The 23,854-nt window shown below is 34.8% G+C and overlaps 1 protein-coding gene across 1 annotated transcript in view; it reads right to left on the bottom strand.

Annotated features, from left to right (window-relative positions):
* The window catches only part of LOC144367627 (cytochrome P450 3A19-like), a 92,197-nt gene that overhangs the window by 66,598 nt on the left and 1,745 nt on the right, over positions 1 to 23,854 (bottom strand). The window contains exons 2-4 of the mRNA XM_078024715.1: positions 22,601 to 22,761; positions 20,947 to 21,173; positions 18,397 to 18,559 (exon numbers count right to left, since the gene is read on the bottom strand). Coding sequence (XP_077880841.1) covers positions 18,397 to 18,559; positions 20,947 to 21,173; positions 22,601 to 22,761 — 551 coding nt within the window. The remainder of the gene's footprint in view (positions 1 to 18,396; positions 18,560 to 20,946; positions 21,174 to 22,600; positions 22,762 to 23,854) is intronic.

The following is a 23,854-nucleotide window of genomic DNA, read 5'->3' as shown; positions in this document are numbered from 1 at the left end:
TCGAACCAGGGGTGCACGCATGCCAGATGAGCACACTACCGCCTGAGCCACATTCCCAGCCCATAGGATTTTTCTTCAACAGGAAAAAATTATTACTAACACTATTGAATGCACTTGTCTGATACCTTGTTTTTTTTTTAAAAAAAACACAAATTACACCTAAACATATATAAAAGTAATCATGGATGTGTTTGTTATAAATATTTAATTGTTTTACAAACTTAAAATGCTAACTGTTAAATATAATATCAAGTACTCTTAACTCCTTAAATTTCATAAGGCAAAATACCTTAACAATGTTGGTGTTTTCATAAGGTGGTAAATTTAATTTTTTTAAAAAAATTATTTGTGTCAGACAGGGAATATGGCTCAAGTAGTAATGTGCTTGCCTGGAATACTGGGGCACTGGGTTAGATCCTCAGCACCACATAAAAATAAAATAATGATGTTGTCTCCAACAAAATCCTCAAAATAAATATTTAAAAATTCTCTCTCTCTCTCTCTCTCTCTCTCTCTCTCTCTCTCTCTCTCTCTCTCTCACACTCCCTCTCTTAAAAAAAGATTTTGTGTTATCATAAGATCAAGGTTACAATAAATTAAAAGTCCCAATAGGTATAATTCTACATACAAGGAGTGAAAAGGTTTCAACTACATTTCAATTAAAGTACCATAAATAACAAATATTTCATCTTATTAAATTAGAGTAATTTTTCTACATTCAGGAATGTAAAAGGATTATTTCATGGTATAAACAGAAAGAAGGATCAATGGATTAAAAATTATTAAAAGGTTCTATATAAAAATATATTTAGTAAAAATCTAATAGGTTTTAAAAAATAAGCTAATGTTTCAGAGGTATGTCATATTTTGCTAGCTAACATTCATACAGAGTCAGAAAACAATATATGTAAACTTTATAAAATAATATCTTAAAAGAGAGAAAAAAGTCAGGTTTAGAAATATTTAAAAAATGGTTCTACGTAAAAAGTCTTTATGTGGTAAAGTATAATTTTAATACATCTAAGTTAACAACAAAAGGGTCTAATTAAGTAATATAAAGGTCTAAAAATAAAAATAAATATTAAAAGGTTTATATGTAAATAAGTTGGTTATATATGTAACACAAATATTTAAGATTATTCAAGATCATTCCCTACAGACAAATATTAATGTACTGATATATTTATATGCTAAAATGACAAAAACTTCTAAAATATTAATTACATGGTCTCTGTGAATTTTATCCCCTACAACAAATAACCTTGGTTAAAAAGCAATGTTTATTTTAAAGTATTGTTCTACATTCCACTGTCAAGATTTTTCTTTAAAAGCTAACCTTGGTTAATATAAAACATTGAAAAAGTGTGGTACATTACTCTTCTTTACAGATTGAATTGGTTCATATCTTTCAGTATGCAAGTCTGTCAGGTAAAAGGTTTAAAGGAACATTTTATCAAGTTGGTATTCTCCAAACTAAAATTGAGTGTAATGGAAATTTAAACTTATAAGGATAATAGATTTTACTGGGGATTTATTTATATTATTTGATGTTTGTAACCAAACCTTATGTTACCTTTTACACTGGGATATAAAAATTTAAAGGTATTATAAAAGATAATGAGAGCCTGATAGTTTAAAAGTTAATATTATAAAAGATTTTTGCCACAATTCCACATTAAAAAAGAGTGCTCAGCCTTTTCTGAATTAATGATTCAGATGTATGTCATATTGTGCTAGCTAACATTCATACAGTGTCAGGAAACAATATATGTAAACTTTATAAAATAATATCTAAAAGGAGAGACAAAGATCAGCTTTAGAACTAAAACACTTCAACTAAGATTTGTGAAGAGCCCTGCTTTACTTGAGATAAGGCTCTGCCTCCCACCTTACAGCATGTCAAAATAACTTCAAAGTAGGCCAGATTTCAGTTCATTTAGAGTTATATTAAAAGATTGATTTTATTTAAATGTTTACTATAATTTTAAATAAAAATATAATATATAACTCAGCCAAAGTTTAAAATTATATACAACCTGGATATGTTTTTACTATTGTTAATTTCACTTTGTATTTTCATTATAACTAAAAAAAAGTGACCATGACACTCAGAACAACCAAGAAACCTTTATTGTGGAAGTGTCTGATTAATAGGGTTAAAAAAGAGAGAGAGAGAGAGACAGAAAGAAAAGTGTAAGAGAGAGAGAGAGAGAGAGAGAGAGAGAGAGAGAGAGAGAGAGAGAGAGAGAGGGGAAAACAAAGGGTATGAGAGAGGGAAGAAAAGAGAAAGAGAATTAGAGGGAGAATGAGAGAGAGCAAAAGTGAGATAAGAAACAGAGAACAAGAGAGGGGGACCTGGAAAGAGAGAGATTTTAAAACCAAAATCTAATGGGCTCTCTGGGTCTACAAGCTGCCTTGTTGGCATACAGTGATTGTATCACTGTAGTTGCTAAGGGTGTCATCTACTGCCTTCAGGCAGAATAGGCAGGGCTCAGATGTGGGTTTCCATTATACCAGATAGGTGAAAGTCGAGTATTCAAACTTGAGTGGGGTTAAGTGTTCAGACTTGAGGCAAACAAGCCAAGCTAACATTTGTTCAGCCTGCTCTGCAACTAACAATAACAGATGCCTGTTAATGTTCTATAGAAGTAAAACTTCATGAACACAAAACCTAAGTTAGTTTGAGATAATAAGCCATCATATGTAGACAGATAATAATTAAAAGGAATTAAACTAACTGTAAAGGGGCTAAAGTTATGGCTCAGCAGTAGAGTGTTTGCCTTGCATGAGTGAGTCACTGGGTTCAATCAACATCATTAAATAAGTTAATAAATAGAAAAAAGGTATTGTGTTATGTAAAAAATTAACTCTAAAGTTATAAACATTAAAGTTAAAACAGAATATTCTCAGTTTAAGACTGATAAAACTGACTTACTAGATGTTAAAGTTCAAACTTAAAAATTAATGTTAAAATAAAGGGGCCAAGAGAACCAATATTTGGCTCTTGCCCTTAGAGTCAGCCTGAATCCAGGACAGGAGGAAGAGATTTGCAACTCTGGGCCACATAACTTTCAGATAAGGGAGATTAATGAGACCACTGAAGAACAAAAAGCTAATGAGTGTACATGCTGCAAAAGAGGAGGATCATTAAAAAGGGGAGACATGTCTGATGCTTCCAACGGAAGCCACATTGTCAGCAAGACCTTGACCCATCCTAATGCAGATGGCACTAGCAGAGCTGAAATGCTGCTCACAAGTTCCCCAAGAATGTCCTCCAAGGAAACTCAGCTGACTCTTACTAATAGATAGGAAAAAGATCAGTTTGACCACCTTGGTCTTAAACACCTAGCAAAAACTGTTAAAAACCAAAGCACAGCCATTCCTGGGCATTTAAAATAAACTACAGTTATTTTAATGTAACATAAAATGTACGCTTGTGTTACCACCCCCCAAAATAAGTAAGACTGGAGGCAACAAAAGAAAAATTCTTAGGCAAGAATGCCTGATGATAAAAATTACCAGAGTCAGAAGCTTTTAGTCAGTTTAAGGCCTACATATTTTCCTAACCTCATACACAAGTAGACTTAATCAGTGTTTTCTAGTATAATTATCTAGCCCTAAGTAACAAAGAAATCTCTACTGAATGTAGAGGTCATGCCAATAAAGATATTTTACAAAACTAAGATGACATTAACTAACTTAACTAAATGTTGTGTCTACATTCCTGATAATTCTGACAATGTTAAAGATCTATGTCTCTAAGATATGGGCCTTATTAGGCTTTGTTACGCCTTGTTATGAAAACAATTTCTCAGGTCTTATGCCTCTTGGTAAACAATTATTAATTTCTATCATTTTCATAATATTCATGAAAAGATTTCAGATGCTACAACTGCTATTTTGCATTAATCTTATTTCAGTACTCATGTCTTTTTGTTTCTCTCATAGAAGTGCCCACCCCCAGGTGAATTTAAAATCTGTTCTTCCTGAACCAGATTTTTAACATGGACTCCTTGACCCTCTCAGTTTCTCCAAAGGGACTACAAACTGCTTGCCCACTGCACATTGCACCCTCTCAGCTTGAAGCAGTTAGAACAGTCATTGCACTTTTCCCATACAGCAATAAAAGGTGCCTAATATTAGAGAAAAAATTATGGTCAGTATAGATGTATAGATGTTTGCCAATATGTCAGGCTCAGGAAGATGTACCTGGGGAACTACCCCCATGATCGCCCTATTGATCTCCCAGAATGAGACACTTACTTTCAAAATCCAAATTATAAGTGGGACAACTACCCGTTCGCCTAAAATTGTGCTTCCTGAGTCCCACTTCAGAGTTCACTCATATGGACTGCGGAAACAAGCAGGAGTGTTCATACTCATATCAAATAAAATAGATTTCAAACTAAAGTTAATCAAAAGGGATAAAGAGGTATACTACATACTGCTCAAGGGAACCATACACCAACAAGACATAACAATCATAAATATATATGCCCCAAACAACAGTGCTGCTATGTTCATCAAGCAAACTCTTCTCAAGTTCAAGAGTCTAATAGACCAACATACAATAATCATGGGAGACTTCAACACACCTCTCTCACCACTGGACAGATCTTTCAAACAAAAGTTGAATAAGGAAACTATAAAACTCAATAACACAATTAACAACCTAGACTTAATTGACATATATAGAATATACCACCCAACATCAAGAAGCTACACATTTTTCTCAGCAGCACATAGATCCTTCTAAAAAATAGATCATATATTATGTCACAGGGCAACTCTTAGACAATATAAAGGAGCAGAGATAATACCATGCATCTTATCTGATCATAATGGAATGAAACTAAATATCAACGATAAAAGAAGCAAGGAAAAATCATGCATCACTTGGAGAATGAACAATAGGTTACTGAATGATCAATGGGTTTTAGAAGACATCAAGGAGGAAATTAAAAAATTCTTAGAGTTTAATGAAAACACAGACACAACATATCGGAATCTATGGAACACATTGAAATCAGTTCTTAGAGGAAAATTCATTGCTTGTAGTTCATTCCTTAAAAGAAGAAAAAACCAACAAATAAATAATCTCATACTTCATCTCAAAATCCTAGAAAAAGAAGAGCAAAACTACAGCAAAAAAACTAGAAGGCAAAAAATAATTAAGATCAGAGCTGAAATTAATGAAATCGAAACAAAAGAAACAATTGAAAAAATTGACAAAACTAAAAGTTGGTTCTTTGAAAAGATAAATAAAATTGACAGACCCTTAGCCATGCTACCGAAGAGAAGAAGAGAGAGAACTCAAATTACTAGCATACAGGATTAAAAAGGCAAGATCACGACAGACACTTCAGAAATACAGAAGATAATCAGAAATTATTTTGAATCTTTATACTCCAATAAAATAGAAGATAGTGAAGGCACCGATAAATTTCTTAAGTCATATAATCTGCCCAGATTAAGTCAGGAGGATATAGACAACCTAAACAGACCAATATCAATTGAGGAAATAGAAGAAACCATCAAAAGATTACCATCTAAGAAAAGCCCAGGACCGGATGGGTATACAGCAGAGTTTTACAAAACCTTTAAAGAGGAACTAATACCAATACTTTTCAAGCTATTTCAGGAAATAGAAAAACAGAAAGAACTTCCAAATTTATTCTACGAGGCCAAAATCACCCTGATTCTGAAACCACACAAAGACACTTCAAAGAAAGAAAACTACAGTCCAATATCTCTAATAAACCTAGATGCAAAAATCCTCAATAAAATTCTGGCGAATCGGATACAAAAACATATCAAAAAAATTGTGCACCATGATCAAGTCGGATTCATCCCTGGTATGCAAGGCTGGTTCAATATATGGAAATCAATAAATGTTATTCACCACATCAATAGACTTAAAAATAAGAACCATATGATCATCTCGATAGATGCGGAAAAAGCATTCGACAAAGTACAGCATCCCTTTATGTTTAAAACTCTCAAAAAACTAGGGATAACAGGAACATACCTCAACACTGGAAAAGCAATTTATGCTAAGCCTCAGGCTAGCATCATTCTCAATGGAGAAAAATTGAAGGCATTCCCTCTAAAATCTGGAACAAGAAAGGGATGCCCTCTCTCACCACGTCTGTTCAACATAGTTCTCTAAACACTGGCCAGAGCAATTAGACAGACAAAAGAAATTAAAGGCATAAAAATAGGAAAAGAAGAACTTAAATTATTACTATTTGCAGATGACATGATTCTATACCTAGCAGACCCAAAAGGGTCTACAAAGAAACTATTAGAGCTAATAAATAAATTCAGCAAAGTGGCAGGTTATAAAATCAACACGCATAAATCAAAGGCATTCCTGTATATCAGGGACAAATCCTCTGAAATGGAAACGAGGACAACCACTCCATTCACAATATCCTCAAAAAGAATAAAATACTTGGGAATCAACCTAACAAAAGAGGTGAAAGACTTATACAATGAAAACTACAGAACCCTAAAAAGAGAAATTGAAGAAGACCTTAGAAGATGGAAAAATATACCCTGTTCATGGATAGGCAGAACTAGCATCATCGAAATGGCGATATTACCAAAAGTTCTCTATAGGTTTAATGCAATGCCAATAAAAATCCCAACGGCATTTCTTGTAGAAATAGAGAAAGCAATCATGAAATTCATATGAAAGAATAAAAGACCCAGAATAGCAAAAACAATACTAAGCAGGAAGTGTGAATCAGATGGTATAGCAATTCCAGATTTCAAACTATACTACAGAGCAATAGTAACAAAAACAGCATGGTACTGGTACCAAAACAGGTGGGTGGACCAATGGTACAGAATAGAGGACACAGAAACCAACCCACAAAACTACAACTTTTTTATATTTGATAAAGGGGCTAAAAGCATGCAATGGAGGAAGGATAGCATCTTCAACAAATGGTGTGGGGAAAGCTGGAAATCCATATGCAACAAAATGAAACTGAATCCCTTTCTCTCGCCATGCACAAAAGTTAACTCAAAATAAATCAAGGAGGTTGATATCAAATCAGAGACATGGCATCTGATGGAAGAGAAAGTTGGCTACGACCTACATGCTGTGGGGTCGGGCTCCAAATTCCTCAATAGGACACCCATAGCACAAGAGTTAACATCTAGAATCAACAAATGGAACTTACTCAAACTAAAAAGTTTTATCTCAGCAAAAGAAACAATAAGAGAGGTAAATAGAGAGCCTACATCCTGGGAACAAATCTTTACTCCTCACACTTCAGATAGAGCCCTAATATCCAGAATATATAAAGAACTCAGAAAATTAGACAATAAGATAACAAATAACCTCATCAACAAATGGGCCAAGGACTTGAACAGACACTTCTCAGAGGAGGACATACAATCAATCAACAAGTACATGAAAAAATGCTCACCATCTCTAGTAGTCAGAGAAATGCAAATCAAAACCACCCTAAGATACCATCTCACTCCAGTAAAATTGGCAGCCATTACGAAGTCAAACAACAATAAGTGCTGGCGAGGATGTGGGGAAAAGGGTACACTTGTACATTGTTGGTGGGACTGCAAATTGGTGCAGCCAATTTAGAAAGCAGTTTCTTTAGAAAGCAATTTAGAAAGCAATTTTCTTTCCCAGGAGATTCCTGGGAAATCTGGGAATGGAACCACCATTTCACCCAGCTATCCCCCTTCTCGGTCTATTCCCTAAATACCTAAAAAGAGCATGCTACAGGGAAACTTTTACATCGATGTTCATAGCAGCACAATTCACAATAGCAAGACTGTGGAACCAACCTAGATGCCCTTCAATAGATGAGTGGATAAAAAAATGTGGCATTTATACACAATGGAGTATTACTCTGCATTAAGAAATGACAAAATCATAGAATTTGGAGGGAAATGGATGGCATTAGAGCAGATTATGCTAAGCGAAGCTAGCCAAGCCCTAAAAAACAAATGCCAAATGTCTTCTTTGATATAAGGAGAGTAACTAAGAACAGACTAGGGAAGAAGAGCACGAGAAGAAGACCATCATTAAACAAGGAGGAGAGGTGGGAGGGAAAGGGAGAGAGAAGGGAAATTGCCTGGAAATGATAGGAGACACTCAGGGTTATACAAAATTACATACAAGAGGAAGTGAGGGGAAAGGGAAAAATAATACAAGGGGGAGGAATGAATTACAGTAGTGGGGGGAGAGAGAGAAGAGGGGAGGGTAGGGGAGGGGAGGGGGGATAGTAGAGGATAGGAAAGGCAGCAGAATACAACAGACATGAGTATATCAATATGTAAATCAATGGAAGTGTAACTGATGTGATTCTGCAAGCTGCATACGGTGTAAAATGGGAGTTCATAACCCACTTGAATCAAAATGTGAAATATGATATATCAAGAACTATGTAATGTTTTGAACAACCAACAATAAAAAAATTAAAAATTAAAAAAATAAAAATAAAACTGCAATCCTACACGTATACCTGTACATTTCCTATCCTCTCCCATCGTAATTCACAGGTTTTCCCTGTACAGTGTCAGGGCATACTCTCTGTAGTTCAAGGTCTTTTTATTTTGTTTCAAAACAGAATGAAAATCTTTTTAACATTTATAGCCCCCCCCAAACAGATTAATTGACAACAAATTCTTGAGTTTGCCCAAGCTCCTATTTTAAGCACTGGGTTAGTTGATGCTAAGTCAAAGCCTCCAATTACCTGCTTATGAATACACAAGAGAAAAAGTATAATCTCTGCTTCTGATGTTCTGCTTATCAGGATTCTCTTGTTATTCTGATGTTTTTGCTTTGGACGAGAGAGATGTTACTGTGATACAACTTTACCATAATTATTATCACCTACAGATTTTTTTAAAAGATCCAAAGAAATGTATACTCTCATTCAGCTCCAAATATGTCTTGTTGCTTAAATGTCAATATAATTTCTAATATTCAAATGGAAATTTTAATATTTGTTCCCCCTAATAACAGATATTTTTTTCTGATATTTTTTCCACATGTTCATCAGAAAAGTACTAATCCTGAAAAAGGTATTTGGTCATCCTATGACATCATGCCTGACTTTAACTTATTGTGAGAGACATTTGTGGTCATGAAAAGAAGTAATATCCTGTAGAAGAAAGATGGAGGCTGAATGTTTGAGGGTTTCTTATGGTCTGTTTTCTATAGTGTCTGCCTGTAGCTAGTTATAACCTTTCCTGTTTATTTAAGGTGTGGGCAGATTGTGAAATAATAGACAGTTGGCTGCAGCATCTGAGTTATGTTTTTGCTTCTTGATTTCTGGTTTGCTTTGTTGTTTTGAGAAACAAATGGAAAGGAGAGTCATAGTCTAAGAATGATAAGTTTTTTCAACTGTTCTTTCTTGACTCTGAGCTATTTCTGTTAATATAAAGGATTATGGAATTTGGAGTAATATTCTTTTATTATTATTTTTTTTTCTGTATTCCTGGAGATTAGACCCTGGTCCTTGTGCATATGAGGCACACACTGTATCAACTGAACTATATCCTCAGCCTGGATAACATTCTTTTTGAGTTTCATCCAGTTCAGGATGGCTGTGTACATATACTAATATGTAACAATAAATCCCACCCTTATGTACAACTATAATATGCCAATAAGAAATATAGGAAAAAAATTTAAAAAAAAATTATAAGTGGGACAACTACTTGTTCGCCTAAAATTGTGCTTCCTGAGTCCCACTTCAAACTCCTTGCCTAAATCTCAAAACTGTCAAGATTTCTTAACTATGTAACCTACTATTTTGATGGAGAAAAAAGAAAAAGAACCTGGGCTTATTAAAAGGCCAGGGCCCACTGATTTATCAACATAGACAGGCTGCCCCTATTTTACTTCCCCTCCTGGCTGGTATGGGAATAGCTGGATCACTATACTGCTTTGGGAACTGTAGCTCTTATCATAGAATCTAAAAATTTTAAGTCCCTCAGCCATCAGATAAGATCTAGGAACACCAAAATATGATTTGAGCTTCTCCTCTGGGATGATAAGTCAGAATATATGGCCTCCTGATTTTTGGTAAATGGAGAATTAATTAAATGGGTGGGCATCAAGTCTGGGAAGCTAAGAGAGGACCAGCTGGGTAATGGGTGTCATTACTACCTGTGAGCCCCCATCACTTTAGTGATGAAAGACATCCGTGATTGTCTGGAAATAACACCAGTTGTTTATCTAGGGTCACCATATGATGGACTATCTATCTAATTGGAACATTATCTAATATTCTGTGTCTACATGGTCTGAGGAATTAAAGATAAGGTGATAAATCTTCGAAGTTCTTAATAATCAACAGAAAGAGTAGAAATTTAAGCAGCACAAGCAGGTCATCGTTCTTTTATCTGTTCTCAGTGTCAACCTTCTGTATAAACTTATAACCACCCCAGGCAACTCTTCCCATCCCTCTGGTCTGTAAATCCCCAGGGATTCCTGACACTAGCCTGAAAATGTGGACTTCTCACTGGCAAAATATGATAAGGTTTTAATGCATGTGAAAAAACATTCGTTCACCAAGGAAAGTTTGGAATATCATTTCATAACTATAAACAATTTAATTAGTCCACCCAAACCCTAATCATTTTTATTTTCTTTTGGAGACACATTTCTTTGGAAACTATATGTTTCTATGTTATAAAAACATGTGTTTTTCTGAGATGATGTTATGACTAAATCTAATTCGACTATCCACCTGCTCTGTTTACATGAGGAAGAGCTCACACATGTTAAAATAGACATAATGGAGTTATACTTAGCCATAAAGAATAAAGAAATTATGCCATCTGATAGGAAATGTGTGGAACCACATAACATCAGAATAAGTGAAATAAACCAGATTCAGACAGTCAAGTGTTGAATGTTTTCTGTAATACACAGAAGCTATACAAAACTAAGAAATAAAAAGGGGAGTGAAATCCCATGAAAGTGAAAGGGAGACCAGTGTGGCAGAGAAAGGGGATTGAGGGGAAGGGAGGAGCAATGGGAAAAAGAGAAAAAATAAAATTAAATTTACCAATTATGCTATGTCCATAAATGAATGTATTACATACATTGAATTTCACCTTTATGTACATCTACAAACACTAATTTAAAAAGTTATAAATAAATAGAATACCAATAGATTAAATGAAGTGGAATGGGGGAAGGAGGAGAGAAGAAAAAGTGGATGCCCTGGGGACCAAAGTTATATTTTATGCTTGTATGATTACATCAAAACAAACCCCAATATTATATATAACACACAAATAGAATCATTAAAAAACTGACATCAATATCAATAGGCTAATCTGTGCTTAGGACTGAAATATAATATGTACCAGGTCTTAATCAATGCATTGGCCCATTCATTGATAGGATTATGTGTTTTTTGGTGTTAAATTCTTTTCAGTTCTTTATATATCCTAGATATTAATGCTCTATCAATGTGTATGTGGTAAAAAATTTGCTATGATTCTATAGTCTCTCTATTCATCTCATTGATAAGAAGATTTTCAGTTTAAATTCATCCCATTTATTGATTCTTGATTTTGATTCTTGTGCTATAAAAGTCTTATTAAGGAATTCAGGGCCTGATCCAACATGATGATTTAGACCTACTTTTTTGTCTATTAGGTTCAGTGTCTCTGGTTTAATTCCTAGGTCCTTGATCCACTTTGAGTTGAGTTTTGTACACGGTGAAAGATAGGGGTTTAATTACATTTGGTTGCATGTGGATTTCCAGTTTCCCCTGACCCATTTATTGAAAAGGCTCTTTTTTCTCCAATATAAGTTTTTGGCTCCTTTGTCTAGTATGATATAACTGTATTTATGTAGGATTGTCTCTGTGTCCTCTATTTTGTACCATTGGTGCCAATACCATGCTGTTTTTGTTACTATTTCTCTGTAGTTTAAGTTCTGGTATAATGATGCCACCTGCTTCACTCTTCTTGGTAAAGTTTTCTTTATGTATTCTGGGTCTTTTGTTTTTCCAGATGAGTTTCATGATTGCTTTTTACATTTCTATGAGGAATGTCATTGGGATTTTGATTGGGATTCCATGAAATTTGTATAGTGCTTTTGGCAGTATAATCATTTTGAAAATATTAATTCTGTCTCTCCAGGAGCATGCGAGGATCTTCCATCTTCTGAGGCTTCTTCAATTTCTTTTTTTAGTGTTCTGTAGTTTTATTTTAGAGGTCTTTTACCTCTTTCATTAAGTTGATTCCCAAATATTTTATTTGTTTATTTACTTTGAGGTTTTTGTAATTGTGATGATTTTCCTAGTTTCTTTTTCAGAGGATTTGTCACCAATGTAAAGAAATGCCTTTGATTTCTGGGTGTTGATTTTACATCCTGCTACATTGCTGAATTCATTTATTAGTTCTAGAATTTTTCTGGTTGAATTTTTTGCATCTTCTAGGCATACAATCATGTTGTTGAAAAACAGTGATAGTTTGACTTCTTATTTTCTAATCTATATTCATTTAATTTCTTTAACCTGTCTAATTGCTCTGGCTATATTTTCAAGAACTATGTTAAATAGAAGTGGCAAAAGAAGGCATCCCTGTCTTCTTCCAGTTTTTAGAGGGAATGCTTTCAATTTTTCTCCATTTAGAATGATGTTAGCCTGTGGCTTAGCATAGATAACTTTTACAGTATTGAAAATGTTCCTGTTATCCCTAGTTTTTCTAATGTTTTGAACATAAAGGAGTGTTGTATTTTGTCTTTTCTACATCTATTGAGATGATGATATGATTCTTATCTTTAAGTCTATTAATGTAATGAATTACATTTTATAATGAATGAATTGTATTGATATAATGAATTACATTTATATTTATGTTGAACTAGCCTTACATCCCTGGGATGTAAGGTTTTGTTTCAGAAGTATTTGTATTAGTTCTTTGAAGGTCTTGTGGAATTCAGCTATGTATCTGTCTGGTCCTGGGCTTTTCTTGGTTGGGAGGATTCTGATGCCATCTTCTATTTCATTCCTTAAAATTTATCTATTGAACTTGTGAATATTATCCTGATTCACTTTGAGCAAATCATATGACCCTAGAAATTTGTCAATACCTTCGATATTTTCTATTTTACTGGACTACAAATTTTCAAAATAGTTTCTAATTATCTTGTGTATTTCTATCGTGTTCATCATGATATTACCTTTTTCATCACATATGTTAGTAATTTGAGTTTACTCTCTCTTCCTTGTAAGCATGGCTAACGGTTTATTGCTTTTATTTATTTTTTTTCAAAGAACCAACTTTTTATTTTGTCAATTTTTTAAATTGTTTCTTTAGTTTCATTTTCATTGATTTCATATCTGATTTTAAATATTTCCTGTGTTCTACTGCTTTTGGTCTTGATTTGTTGTTCTTTGGGGGGGCTTTCAGATGTAATTTTAGGGCATTTATTTGTGAACTTTTTATTCTTTTAAGGAATGAACTCCATGCAATGAACTTTCCTCTTTGTATGGCCTTCATAGGGTCCCAGAGATTTTCATATGTTGTGTCAGTGTTCTCATTTACCTCTAAGAATTTTTAAAATTATTTTAGATTTTTTGTGTAGTTGTACATGGACATTATGTCTCTACTTTACTTATTTTCCTAAGCAGTTCTAAGGATCATGCTAGGCAAGCACTCGGTCATTGAGCCACAACCTCTAATAATTTTTAATCTCCTCTTTGATGTCTTTTACAACCCATTGTTCATTCAATAGCATAATATTTACTCTCTAGGTTTTGGAGTATCTTCTATTTTTTATTTTGTTATTGATTTCTAATTTTATTTCATTATAATCTGATAGAATGCAGGGTAGTGTCTCTACTTCTTTGTATTTTCTAAGAGTTGCTTTGTTGCATAATATATGGTCTAATTCAGAGAAGGATCTATGTGCTGCTGAGAATAAAGTGTATTCACTCTTTGGTGAATGAAATCATCTCTACATGTCTGTTAAGTCTAAGTTATTGATTGTATTATTGAATTCTATAATTTCTTTGTTTATCTTTTGTTTGGAAGATCTATCCAGTGGTGAAAGAGGCATGTTAAAGTCAGGCAGAATTACTGTATTGTGGTCTATTTGACTCTGAAATTTGAGAAGAGTTTGATTGGTGAACATAGATGCTCTACTTCTTGGGGCATACATATTTATAATTTTTATGTCTTGTTGATGTATGGTTTCCTTAAGTAGTATAAAATGTTCTTCTTTATCCCTTTTGATTAACTTTGGCTTGAAGTCTATTTGATATGAGGGTGGAAACCTCTACTTGTTTCCGCAGTCCATGTGCATGTGTTTTTTGCAACCTTTCACCTTTGGTCTGTGGATGGTTTTTTCTATGAGATGAGCCTCTTGAATGCAGCATAATGTTGGGTCTTTTTAAAAAAATTCAACCTGCCACTCTATGTCTCTTGATTGATGAGTTAAGGGCATTAATATTGAGGGTTACTATTTAGACATGATTTGTATTTTAAAATACCAAAAATAAATATAAATAGTCATTTATGCTTATTTTTGGTATTTAAATTGATTTGGTTTGTCTTTTGGCTAACTTTTCCTTTAGTGTAATAACTCCCTTTGCTGATTTTCATTGCTGTTTTTCATATTCTTCTCATGGACTATTTTGCCAAGGATGTTCTGTAGTGCAGACTTTCTACTTGTAAATTCTTTTAACTTATGTTTGTGATGGAAGATTTTTATTTCATCATCAAATCTAAAGCTTAATTTTGCTGAATATGATTCTTGGTTGGCATACATTTTCTTTCATAGCTTGGTATATATTTTTGCAGGATCTTCTAGCTTTCAGGGTCTGGATTGAAAAATCTGCAGAGATTCTAATTTGTTTTCTCTATATGTGATCTCATTCCTTTTTCTGTGGCTTTTAAATTTTTATCCTTACTCTGTATGCTAGATCTTTTCATTATAATGCATCTTAATGTAGATTTGTTGTGATTTTGGTTTCCTATAGGCCTCTTGTATTTGATTTTTTAATTTATTATTTATATTTGGCAAATTTTTTGATATTATTTCATTGAAGAGATTGTGCATTCCTTTGGTGTGAATCTTTGTCCCTTCCTCTATCTCAATAAATTTTAGATTTGGTCTTTTGATGTTATCCCAAAATTATTGGGTGTTCTGTTTATGCTTTCTTTACGTCTTCACTGTGCTCAGATTTACTTTCAAGATTGTATTTTTTTTTCATTATCTAACATTCTGTCTTTCAAGTGATCCAATCTGATGTTTATGCTTTCTGTTAAGATTTTACTTGTTTGTTTATTGTTTCCTTGATTTCTGATTTTATTTTCAGAATCTCTCTTTCTTGAAGTACTCTTTTTCTACCTATATTTGCCCCCTTATTTTTTTGTTGGTGTGATCAATGGTTGCCTGTATTTTCTCAATTAGGTCATTCTTTACTTTGTAGGTCATTTTAATTATGTATATTCTTAATTACTTCTCTGATATTTTATCAACTGTACTGTCCATGGATTCTATTATTATAGTATCTTGGTGTGTTTGGGGCAATTTTCTCCCTTGCTTTTTTCATGTTGTGTATGTGTCTTTCTTTTTTGCAGTGCAAATCTGTGTTATTACAGTTTCTACCCTATAATCTTATAGTTTCCCTGATGAATACTTTTACCTCACCTTGGTTTTGGACTTCTGGCCCCCAGCCAATGTCTCGTGATAATGCTACTGCAACTAAATATGATGGCGGCAATAGTGTCTTAAGATGGATGCAACTACTTTCAGAGCTAGGGCTAAAAAGTGGGCCTTACAGTGGCTTTGAGCTGCCTGTTCTGAGATGCAGCTGCCTCTAAGCCCTACCTGTTTTCCCAAGGTGGCGACTACTGCATGAGAAAGGTTATGGTGATGCTTATAGAGGCCCAATATGAAGGTGGGGTTAAGCCTAAGTTCTGTTGTAAGTCTGCTAGTCGTCTGGGTGGACCGGGGATATCTTTCACTCTTTTTTGAATGTTTTTTTTGCATTTTGCACAAAAAGGCTCACCTTGGACTTTCACAAATTTTAACCTGGAATCAGCCTTTTGTCTAACCAGCCCTGCTTCCTATAGTGAAATATGGTATTTTTGTTCCATGATCTGGTCACCAAGACTGATACACTGGTCTTGCTATTAAAATGTCACTGTTACCCAATCCCATTAGTGCAGACAAGTATGAAATTAATTTCCTACATTCAAACACTCAAACACACACACACACAAACACTTGTTTCTCTATTTTTCTATCTGGAATAGCATGAATTCACAGTGATACATTCCATTTCAGTCCTACTTAAAAGGTCGCATCCCAATTTTCTTTCCTGAACCAGAGAGTCACTTCACCAACATTTCCTATGAAAACTGGATTTCATTGTCCTTGATGTATTTACTTATTTAAACAATTTCTCTTTTATACAACTAAATTCTATTTATCCTATTCTAACTCCACATGCCCTTCTTAGCTAACCTTGGTGTTTTTTACCCTGTTTTGTCAATGAGTGTTTATAACAGGCTACCTCTCTCTGTGGAGCCCATCTCAGGTTCCTTGGGCTTCCATATCCAGGCCAGGCTGTTCTTTCTGAGGACACCTTCCCAATTGTATCTCATATATGACTTGAAGCAACCATTATTCACTCCTCCACCACAAAGTGTGCTCTCACATTGGTAAACCACATCTAATAGCATTAGGAGTGAATTATTCAAGAAAGTAAGGAGAAGTAAAAAGAAGGAAGAGAAGGAACAAGACATAAGATGGAAAAATCCTGTGTAGCTCCTGATACCAATTGAATCTGAGGAGCAGTGCTATAGAAACAATTGACTATAAACCACTTTCTGATTCAATGCTCCTTCTGCTTGTTATCAACATAGGAGTTGAAGATGGACTACACATTTGTTTCTTGCTTTCCAGAATCAACAAGGGAGATAGGATGGGAGTATGAAATCTAAGCTAGAGATATAGTAATACCTACCTCAGTAGAGCGTTACAAATTTTGTGCTTCAAAAATGACACAAGGCCACTATGAATATTCTTTTCCAGCAATGGGTAAATTCACAGTGGATTAACTCTATCTTACTATTTAATTTGAATTTTTGAAAAAGCTCCATGTATTCACTGATTGTGATGATCAAAAGATTGAATTTTGACTCTCACTGATTCAGTACTATATATTCCCTTAAATAGACATTAATGCTTCAGATAAACATCTATAAGGATACATTTATTGACTTTCTCATTATAAAATTTATGACAACATATTTCAAAGAACACATCATATATCAATGTCACTACAAAAGCCACCACAATCACCCTCATTATAATTAAAAATTATTGAAATATTTGGTGATAATTGTTGATTCTCTAATCAGAGCTCAGGAGGAGCTGCCAGGACTAACTGGCAGTGACAGGAGAGAGCCTATTAGAGCCAGAAAGGATGAGTCTTCACATCCGGAACTGAAGTGGGCACCTCCTTTTCATCAGAAAATACATAACACTTTGCACAGACCCTAGCAAACTCAGCAAAGGTCCAGCATCTCTTATCATTCATCAATTGAGAAATACAGAGTCTATCTTCATTTTAAGTTTTCTTCACAAAATAAATTTTTGTTCTCTAATGTTCTTGTCTCCAGGCTCTGAGGACAACAATGAACAAATCCTTAGGGAACTTCAGGCTCCACTTATTGACCCATCTCTGCATACAGCCTTTAAAATGGGATTTTCAGGTTAAAGAAGTCCTTGATCAGTTAATTTCAGGGAAATCTGTAATGTATAGACAAGTACATGGAGAAGCAATGAATGAAACACAAGGAACCAAAGCAGAAAAGTAGAGAGGATATATTAAGCCCAGTGATGCTCCAAAAAAAGAAAAACTATTTTTAGTATCATGTAGTTTGAATTCGATCTACTCATTTTCTAAGGTGTGTCACGATTGGATAGTAAAATTATTCTCTTATCTGAAAAATTATTTCATAAACACTTATCCTGTACAAGGCCTGAGATAGAGAGGTTTTGTAAGTTCTGGTAAGGAGAACTTCCCTCAAACATGAGAACCCTGTGGTCACCACACCTCATGACTATGCACAGGGTCTCTCTAGGAGACATGGAGCTGAATCTACACTGTGTTCAAGTTCACAGTCCATACATACACATGTCACACTAATCTGCATTGAGTCCATATGTTTTTTACACTTTGGTCTTCATAAAGCCATAGATTTAGAGCCCCCATGGTGAAGAACTCTAAATCTCAAAGATGATGCAAAAGAGACTAACTAGACTATAGATCTAAGAATTAAATGATGAATGAGCATATATTTTTCTGTGACTCAGCCCCTCTATTTGGTAAAATATCTTCAAATAAAACATTATGTATATGAAAAGCTACTGACCTGTGTTTTCTTATAAGTTTGGAAGGAAAAAGTCTGCATTACTTTGACAAGAGCAAATTTTATGTTCATGAGAGTAAACCTCATGCCCATGCAGTTTCGAGGTCCATTTCCAAGGGGCATGTACATGTAAGGATTGATGCTGTCCTTGTTATTCTTACTGAACCTGGTTCCACAATAGATGAGAAGTCAAAAAAATATTAAAACAACAACAGTTACTTGTTTCAGATTATGCCTTAGACACCCCCAAGCAATAGTGTAAAAAATGATTTCATGGGCTGGTCATTGAAATCCAGCTGTGGTTTTGCTATGAGAAATGTTAAGCTATGGAGTTTTTCTACCTTTCTCTTCTTTAGCCTATAGGAGTTTTTCACCTTTCTCCTCCTTAGCCTATAGAAACTTTCAGTCTTTTGAGATGAGATAAATGCTGTTTCAAAGAAAATCATGGTAATTTGAGAGAGTAAAGAAAACAAAACACACATAAAATATAAGAAGTATAAGAGTGAATACATACAATGAAATAAGATAGTGATTATGTCAGTTATGGCACATGCTATAAAATTTAAAACACATAAACACAGACATACACACACACACACACACACACACACACACACACATGCATATACACAAACAGAGTCATGGTGCCATATCTGAAGAGAATTAGTTTCAGCATTGGAATAAACAAAATCCTGTGTGATCAAGTCTCTTATAGAAATAATGGGAACATACTTGTATAACCTATGCACATCCTGAAATATATTTTAAATCATCTCTGGATTGCTTATAATAACTAATAATATTTAAGTACTACATAAATACTTATTGTATTACACTGTTTAGGGAAAACTAACAAGAAAAAACATTTATAAGTTAGTTGAAATTATAGATGCAAAAACCATGCTCATACATGCTGAGCATGGCACACACCTGTAATCCCAGCAACTTGGGAGGTGGAGACAGCAGTATCCCAAGTTCAAAGCCAGCTTCACCAATTTAGTGAGGCCCTAAAAAACTCAGCAAAACCCTATCTGTAATAAAATACAAAATAGGGCTTCGGATGTGGCTCAGTGGTGGACCACCCATGAGTTCAACTCCTGGTACCCCGCAAAAAAAAAAAAATCATACATGCAGAGGTTGAATGTATATATTATCAGGTTCTAGCAAAAATCAAATATGATACAATCTAGTTTAGCAAAAATATCTATATATGCCTAGAAATATGTTTATGAGAACATGATCATATTATTAATTCATAATTATTTAAAGAATTTAACAAACTAAAAACTTTCTTCTCAGCAAATGAAACAATTTGTGAGGTGAATAAAAAGCCTACAGCTCGAGAACAAATTTTTACCCCTCACACATTAGATAGAACATCAATCTCTAGGGTATATAAAGAACTAAAAGCGAAGTACCAATAAAAACAAATAACCCAATCAATATATGGGCCAAGAACCTTAACAAACACTTCTCAAAAGAGGATATACAATTAATCAACAAATATATGAAAAAATTCTCATCATCTCTAGCAATTAGAGAAATGCAAATCAAAACTACTCTAAGATATCATCTCACTCCAGTCAGAATAGCAGCTATTATGATGCCATTATAAGTGTTGGTAAGGATGGGGGGGGAAGTACACTCATACATTGCTGGTGGGACTGTAAATTGGTGCAGCAAATATGGAAAGCAGAATAGAGATTCCTTGGAAAACTGGGAATGGAACCACCATTTGACCAAGATATCCCTCTCCTTGGTTTATACCTAAAAGGTATAAACATGCTACAAGGACACAGCCACATCAATGTTTATAGCAGTACAATTCACAATTGATAAATTGTGGAGCCAACCTAGATGCCCTTCAGTAGATGAATGGATTATAAAAATGTGGCATATATACACAATGGAATTTTACTCAGCATTAAAAGAGAATAAAATCAAGGCATTTGCAGGTAAATGAATAGTGCTGGAGGAGATAATGCTAAGTGAAGTTAGCCAATTCCAAAAAACAAATGCTGACTGTTTTCTCTGATATAAGGAGGCTGACTCATAGTGGGGTAGGGAGGGGTAGCATGGGAGGAATAGAAATACTCTAGATAGGGCAGAGGGGTTGGAGGGGAAGGGAGGAGGCAGGAAATTAGCAAGGATGGTGGAATGTGATTGACATCATTATCCACAGTACAGGTATGCAAACATAAATTGGTGCAAAATACTTTATATACAAACAGAGATATAAGAAATTGTGTTACATATGTGTACTAAGAATTGTAATGCATTTTGTTGTCATTTATTTTATAAAAAGCAATTTAAAAATTTTTAAAAAGAATTTAGGATAGTGAATGGACATAGCATTCATTTTGTTCCTTGTCACAAATTCATATCATTTTGCAAGAAAGTGTTATATTTATAACAAGAAAAAACTGACTAAAATACAAAGACATATATAAAAATAATTACATAGCCACCTGTTTGTCATCTATGATAAAAAATAAAAAGACATGCTTGGACAACCCTAGCCCAGGGTGCTTCCCTTTCCCAGAGGCCCTGTACCTTTCAGGGCAGAACTCCTCAGGCTCTGGCCAGTGCTGTGAGTCTCGATGAAGAACAAAGCTTGATATCATCACCACTGTTCCCTTCCTAATGGGCACTCCATTAATTTCAACATCTTTCTTATAGACCCTTTCAAGTCTGCCAGCAATTTGGTACAACCTGAGAGTTTCATTCACCACCATGTCCAAGTACTCCATCTGTAACACGATATCATAGGTAGCAGATGCCTGAAGAGAAATAGATTTTTGGAAATTCATGTTTGGAACTAACTTTAAACTCAATCTACATAGTTTTATTAAAGTGTTAGGAGGTCCCAGGAATAACAGAATGGTGAAGGAGAGTAGTGCTTACAATTGACTAAGCATTGTAATAAAAATCATGCCCATTTGAAAACCATGTCCATGGCCCATTGAGAAGTGCAGAGTAGTTATGAACATAAGAGTCCTATGGAACAATCCCAAATTCATTGTATAATATCCTCAGCATCATCATGTACAATTTTTCCTCATGTGAGGAAAAGTAACTAATAAAATATGACAATTACACTCAGGCAAAATATGTGAAAGTCACTGTTACCTTTCTCTAGAAAAGTCACATGCCTATTTCAAGGAAATAGATAAGAGAAAATAACCCATTATATATCAGTTTTTTCATGAATAACCCTGCTTTGAATATATATATATATATATATATATATATATATATGTGTGTGTGTGTGTGTGTGTGTGTGTATGTGTGTGTGTATATGTGTATGTATATATATATATATATATATATATATATATATATATATATATAACTTAGAGATAACACTACATCATTTAAAAAATGTTGGGAGAAACTGGTAACTTTTATCCCAGTACCACCAAAGGAAGGTTAAGATTTGATGGAACCATGTCAAACAATTTCAGTTTCAGAGGACACTCTAAGGAGGATAGAAAGGCACTCTCAGCCCCACCCCTTATTGCTAGACCAGTCTCCTGGTTGTTCTTCACGGCTTCATTGTGAGCTCTGAAGAAGAGGCTTTGTGCCCATTTCACTGCTAAACCAGCCATGTAAGGCCCAGAGACCTGGTGTCTTCATATCCAATAGACTCAATAGACTTCCTGTTTAGGCAGAGCACAGCAGGCACATCATGTGGCTAATGCCTGTTATGACATTGGAGAGGATACAAGGTAGAAGTAAAGAATTTGGCTCGGGAGCCAGAAAACTTGACTCATCCCCTGGATGCTTCTCTCTAATACATGACTAGAGTGTGAAGATGTGTGGAGCAGAGCAGAGTTGGCCTGCCCACCAAGCTCGGGCTCACTCAGCAGTAAGACAGGCAGGAGCTCATGCCACAGATCAGCAGAGCCAATGATCTGGACACTTGAGTGACACATGCTTACACTTCCTAGGTGTCATCATGGTAACTGGTAATGGATACGACTGGAACTACACTCTTTTAAAAATTCCTTGTAGTTTTGAGAATAGAATTTTCCCAAAACTACTGTTTTCTCCTTCATTTGTCTCTTCAGATCCTTTCCAAATAGAGCTGGTGAAAAGAATCAATGTATATAATTTGGTCAAAGCCTCCTAGGAAGTGATGAGGAGTGAGGCTTGTTGAAGCTCCACCTCTTCCTCTCTCCTCCCTCTCCAGGTACCATCTTCTCACCTTATTGGGCAAAGCTGCATCAATCTCCTGCTGCAGTTTGGTCTGGACATCAGGATGGGTGGCCAGTTCATACAAAATAAAGGAAAGAGCACTGCTACTGGTCTCATAGCCATCAAAAATGAAAATAATTGATTGAGCCACAAGCTCCAGATCAGACAGGGCTAATGGAAGAGGAAACACAACTTAGGTAAATCAAGCAAATCACAACACAGACGTTTAGATGAAGAGAAATCCTATTAAAACCCACAGATCACTAGGAAGGACCATAGAAAAGCAATTCAGAGGCATTCTCAGAGTGGTTTTTCACTTCCGTGTCTATCTGATATGGGAGACAAAGGAAAACTTTTTTAATCCAGTTTTCCTGAGGACTATACCACTCTTGGACTTAGCTACTAACTGTGCCATTCTCAGCACCACAAAAGATAGATAATTTCAAGAGATACCATTTCTATCTAAGGTACACAGTATGATCAATATGGAGTTTTAGATACCTGGGCCCTGAAATAAACATGGTCCCTGTGCCAAACATGCAATTCAATATAAAAAAAAGAATACATAAAACAAGTGTTTGAAAGGTCTGCAGAGTTCAGATTTATTGGTGATGGTTTTCTATGATGATGTCATGAGAACATTTAATTATCAAATCTTTTATCCCAGTGAGTATGAACCCCATAAAATAGGTCTATAAAGTCAAGGTTCAGGCCAGGTGCAGTGGCACACACCAGTAATCCCAGTGGGAGTCTGAGGCAAGAGGATCAGGAGTTCAAAGCCAACATCAGCAACAGTGAGGCGCTACGCAACTCTGTGAGATCCTGTCTCTAAATAAAATACAAAGTAGGGCTTGGGATGTGGCTCAGTGGTTGAGTGCCCCTGAGTTCAATTCCAGGTAACCCTCTCCCCTGCACCAAAAACAATTAAGATTTGGATTTTGGCTGTTTACATTCGTAGCTACTAGCCACATGTGAATATTTAAATTTTAAACAGTTCCTCAGTGGCACTAGCCACATGTCAAGTGCTAAGAAGGCACATGTGTTTGGTGGTTATTTTATTGAAGAGTTAAACTACAGACTGTTTTCTTCATCACAGAAAGCTGAATTGAAATGTGTAAATACATACAGGATAGACGGACGGATGGATGGATAGATAGATAGTTAAGTAAATAGATAGATAGATAGATAGATAGATAGATAGATAGATAGATAGATAGATAGATAATATGTAAATGTGAACATAAAAATATGTACACTGGGTCTG

The sequence above is a fragment of the Ictidomys tridecemlineatus genome, chromosome 10, assembly GCF_052094955.1.
Source record: "Ictidomys tridecemlineatus isolate mIctTri1 chromosome 10, mIctTri1.hap1, whole genome shotgun sequence".
Lineage (NCBI taxonomy): Eukaryota > Metazoa > Chordata > Mammalia > Rodentia > Sciuridae > Ictidomys > Ictidomys tridecemlineatus.
Note: the sequence above shows the minus strand (reverse complement) of the source record. Positions and strands in the feature narration are given on the sequence as shown.